At 50.5% G+C, this 4823-nt stretch overlaps 1 protein-coding gene across 1 annotated transcript in view; it reads left to right on the top strand.

Annotated features, from left to right (window-relative positions):
* The first annotated feature begins 2058 nt into the window (after positions 1-2058).
* Positions 2059-4823, top strand: part of slitrk2 (SLIT and NTRK-like family, member 2) — a 4310-nt gene continuing 1545 nt past the window's right edge. The window contains exon 1 of the mRNA XM_060062089.1: positions 2059-4823. This exon is cut by the window's right edge and continues 1545 nt beyond it. Coding sequence (XP_059918072.1) covers positions 2772-4823 — 2052 coding nt within the window. The 5' untranslated portion in view covers positions 2059-2771.

Raw genomic sequence — 4823 nt, 5'->3', positions numbered from 1 at the left:
TTGAACTGCGCCACGTTCTCAAGAGGATCTCCTCCTCTGACTGGTAGACACAGCAAAGCATATACGGCCGTCTAGCATAGCAAAGAGTAGCCTAGTTTACCCTCTCCAGACCATCTGCCTTTCGAAACGCTAGGAACGGCTGCCACCGAGTTTGTGGTCGTTTTGGTGTGATTCGGTGCTTCATGTGCGCGACGTGATTCGTTCACGTCAACCCATGAAAATACATGAAGGCAGGGAACATTTCTGGGTTATTTTAAGCCAACAGTTTTTAAACGGAGCAAATGGGCTGTTATATATGCACTTATTGTATGTTGCTAAGTATGTACTTAATGAATGTTTGGACGTCCTGGTACTTGTTTTATGTTGTACGTCCTGGCACTTAAAAACAGCACTTGGTGTGGCATCTTATCCTCGCTATCTTTGTTGTGTACGAGGAATGGATAAACCTAGCCATTATAAGTGCTTGGCAATTATAATTGCTGTTGCTATGAATATCTTTACTGTACCGACTGCGATATATTTGTTTCTCTGTCTTCTGACAAATGTACTTATGTCAATCACTCCAGATAATAGCATCTGCTAATTCCCCGAAGTGTATGTTATTGTAAATACCAGAAGTTTGCTACTTTAGCTAGATTGCTAGAATGGCTTTTTAGCTGTGCACCTTGCTTGAGCGAGTGTGATATGGTTCAGGCAATGTTTGACATCGGCAAAAAGCCCCTGCTCACATGAACCCTTATCCACTTTTCTCAAACCAAGTTTTTCTTCACCTTGTTTAGTTTTTCCCCTAAACTGGAGTTCCCTGACCCTTTATCTACTAGATGCCCGATAAGCCTTTTTCGTTTGCATTCCAATGCTGATGATGATGTAGGAGGAGCAGAGTCAGAATTAAGCTATCGGACCGCAGGCCGCCTCAGTGAGTGTGTTCCAGCGTCCTTGTGCATCAACTTCATTGGCATTGAACAAATCTGTGGGAAAAAGAATGAGGTGTGAACCAGTGACGCGGATAAACCTGGCTTACTGTCAGTGATATGAAGTGTATTCTGAGGTCTGAGGCTGAGCGATCTGCCAGAACTACTAATATAAATGAGAATAAACACGACCACTACCACTACCTCGTCAGAAATAAAGCAAATGGATGAATCATCAGCAGTTGTCAATCGCATATATATTATAGGACTATATAGCAACACAGACAGTATACACAATATATATGCATCCAAGGACAGTATATGCAATATATACATATAGAGATGTGCAATCATTCACAATATTTGTCAAATCATAACACACCCACCCCCACACACAAACTGTGTGACTCAATATTCAATAGGGATCAAGGTTGTTCACTATCACAAATAAATACAAATAAATCACAAATAAATACAAACTATCACAAATAAACATAAGACTCACAATTATATGAACGTTTGGATGTATATACATGTGAGTGTACAGGCAGTGGATTTCAGAAGATATAGCAGTAGAAATACACATTGATATTGGAGGCAGAAAAATAATGTCGGGAAAGAAAAGCATCTTATTCCTCCGCCTAGTGGCGTCATGCGTAAAAACCAACCTTCCCAACAGCAACGCAGTCGCCTGGAGATTTAAGTTGAGATTTGAAAAGGATCAGTTCATCTAGACTTGCATATGTGCCAATAGGATAACGTAAAGGGCTGCCACGAAAACATGCACCTCCCGGCGTGGTTTGGAGATCAGTAATAGCCTACCTGATCTAAATCTCCATTATGCTTAAATAGTCGCCGGTGAAGCTCAATCTCCATGATTATATTTAGAATTGAAATGCAGGAAATATAATATTGAAACTTTCAATAAATGCAGCTTAGGACATTCATCTAGTCTCTATTCTACCGTTTGCTGGCTATACCGGTGATGTAACATCTTTCTGTGTCTCTCCCTAACTCTCTCTCTCTCTCTCTCTCTCTCTCTCTCTCTCTCTCTCTCTCTCTCTCTCTCTCTCTCTCTCTCTCTCTCTCCCCCACACACACACACACACACGCACGCATGCGCGCGCGCACGCAGAAGGGCAGGCAGTGGCAGACGTTCGGAAGAGCGCGCAGTGTGAGGAGCGGAGCGGTGACTGCAGCAGCTGTAGAATGCCTCAGCTCCGGGAGTGCATCCCGATATCTTCCTCGCTCTCTCAGTCCACCGCACCACGACTTCTCTTCTTTCGGAGGAAAGGCACCGCGCGTCGGGGTGCGTCTTTGCGCATGATTCCTGGATTTTTAAAAGTAATTTTTGCGGACTAAAATTGTGCGGGGTTTTTTGTTTGTTTTTTTACTGTTCAAAGAAAGGATTTGTCGCTTTCAGCAGCCCGGTTCCATGAGTGAATATTTGGCAGAGATCCATGTGATAACATGCTGAAAGCATAAGGCGAGCGGTCTGTGAATCTCAACGGGAGCTGCGGTCGGCTGCTCTCCGCCCGGACTCTGCGGCTTGGATGTGCAGATGCGACCCAGCACACCGCAGGAACCATCGCTTCCGGACGCTTTAGGACAGTCGGTTTTTTTGTTGATTCTAATTCAATTTTTTTTATTCCGAGCATCGTTTGGATTTGAGGTGAAGGTCATCGGAAAGATGTGCGCCGTTTCTGTGCGTCATGACACTATTTAAAGCACATTAACGCCTGTTTGCGTCTGCCTGCGCGTCTTCACCCAGAAATGTGCCGTCCCGTTCTCTGGTGAGGACTCACGTAGAACAAGTTAAATGCTGGATCTACTTCTCAGCCACCTTTTTTGGTTGTAAAAATGCTGAACGGCGTTCTTCTACTGAGCGTCCTCACTGTCTCCACTCTGTCCTCCTCCAAGACGGAGAGCCGCAAAACTTCGGCTTCCAAAGACATCTGCAAAAATCGTTGTCCCTGTGAAGAGAGGGAAAACCTTTTAAACATCAACTGTGAGAATAAAGGCTTTACGACTGTCAGTCTGTTTCAAGCACCCCCGAATAAAATCTCCCAGCTTTTCCTCAACGGCAACTTTCTCTCTCGGCTCCACGCCAACGAGTTTGTCCATTATGGGAATGTCACGTCGCTGCACCTGGGAAACAACGGCCTGCAGGACATCCGCACGGGGGCTTTTAACGGACTCCGGTACCTGAAGAGACTTCATCTGAATAACAACAACTTGGAGGTCATTAAAGAGGACACGTTCGCAGGACTGGAGAGCTTGGAGTATTTGCAGGCTGACTATAATTACATCAGCGCCATCGAGCCCGGCGCCTTCAGTAAACTGAACAAACTCAAAGTGCTCATTCTCAACGATAACCTGCTGCTGTCGTTGCCCACCAATGTGTTCCGTTTTGTGCTCCTCACACACTTGGATTTACGTGGCAACAGGCTGAAGACGCTGCCGTTCGCCGGGGTTTTGGAGCACATCGGTGGGATCATGGAAATCCAGCTGGAGGAGAACCCATGGAACTGTACCTGCGATTTAATTCCCCTCAAGTCTTGGCTGGACACTATTTCCGTGTTTGTGGGCGACATCGTGTGTGAAACGCCGTTCAGGCTGCACGGTAAGGATATTACTCAGCTTATCAAGCAGGATCTGTGTCCACGTAGGAACGCCGGGGAGCGCGTTATCCACCCCCCCTCCGACTCACACATCCAAGGGGGGCCGCCACCCCCCACCTTCCTACCGGGCATGATTACCCCCACCCGCATCCCTAAAGCCTCCCGCCCCCCTAAGATGCGCCACAGGCCCACCCCGCGCGTCAACTCAAAGGACAAACACGTCTTTGGGCCCATCATGGTGTACCAGACGCGCTCACCCGTGCCAATGCTGTGCCCCAGCGTGTGCGTTTGCACGTCCCAGAACCCCGAGAGCGGCTTAAACATCAACTGCCAGGAGCGGAAGTTGCATAACATTAGCGAGCTGAACCCCAAGCCCTCCTACCCAAAGAAGCTCCATCTCACCGGTAATTACTTGCAAGTGATCTACAGGAACGATTTGACCGAATACAGTTCGCTTGAACTGCTGCACCTGGGCAACAACAGGATCGCCGTGATCCAGCAGGGGGCCTTCGAGAACCTGACCAACCTGAGGCGGTTGTACCTGAACGGGAACTACATCGAGTCCCTCTCGCACTCGCTCTTCGTGGGCCTGCAGTCGCTGCAGTATCTGTACCTGGAGTACAACATCGTCAAGGAGATCCTCCCGCAGACCTTCAACGACCTGCACAACCTGCAGCTGCTCTTCCTCAACAACAACCTGCTGCGCGCCCTCCCCGACGGCGTGTTCGGGGGCACCATGCTGACCCGCCTCAACCTGAGGAACAACCACTTCTCCCGGCTCCCGGTGCGGGGCGTGCTGGACCAGCTGTCGGCCTTCATCCAGATCGACCTGCAGGAGAACCCGTGGGACTGCACGTGCGACCTCGTGGCGCTCAAGAACTGGATGGAGCTGTCGAGCACCAGCGTGGTGGTCAACGAGATCACGTGCGACTCGCCGTCCAAGCACGCCGGCCGCCTGCTGCGCTCGCTGCGCAACGAGGCCATCTGCCCCGAGTCCAGCGAGACGTTGCCCACCCCCCAGCAGCAGCCCCCCACCCGGGAGCCCACAGCGCACAGCCCCGGGACGGAGGCGCCCCCCGCCGCCGCCGCCGCCGCCGCCGCCGCCGCCGCCGCCGCCGGCTCCTCCCCTTCCTCCTCCCCCTCCTCCTCCTCCTCCACCACCTACAGCCCGCCCCCCCCCACCGAGTCCCACCTCTACCCCCCGGAGCTGCACCCCGAGGTGCCGCTGTCGGTGCTCATCCTGGGCCTCCTGGTGGTCTTCATCCTCTCCGTGTGCTTCGGCGCCGGCCTC

This window comes from Gadus macrocephalus, chromosome 10 (assembly GCF_031168955.1).
Source record: "Gadus macrocephalus chromosome 10, ASM3116895v1".
Lineage (NCBI taxonomy): Eukaryota > Metazoa > Chordata > Actinopteri > Gadiformes > Gadidae > Gadus > Gadus macrocephalus.
This window is presented reverse-complemented; position numbering and strand designations above follow the sequence as displayed.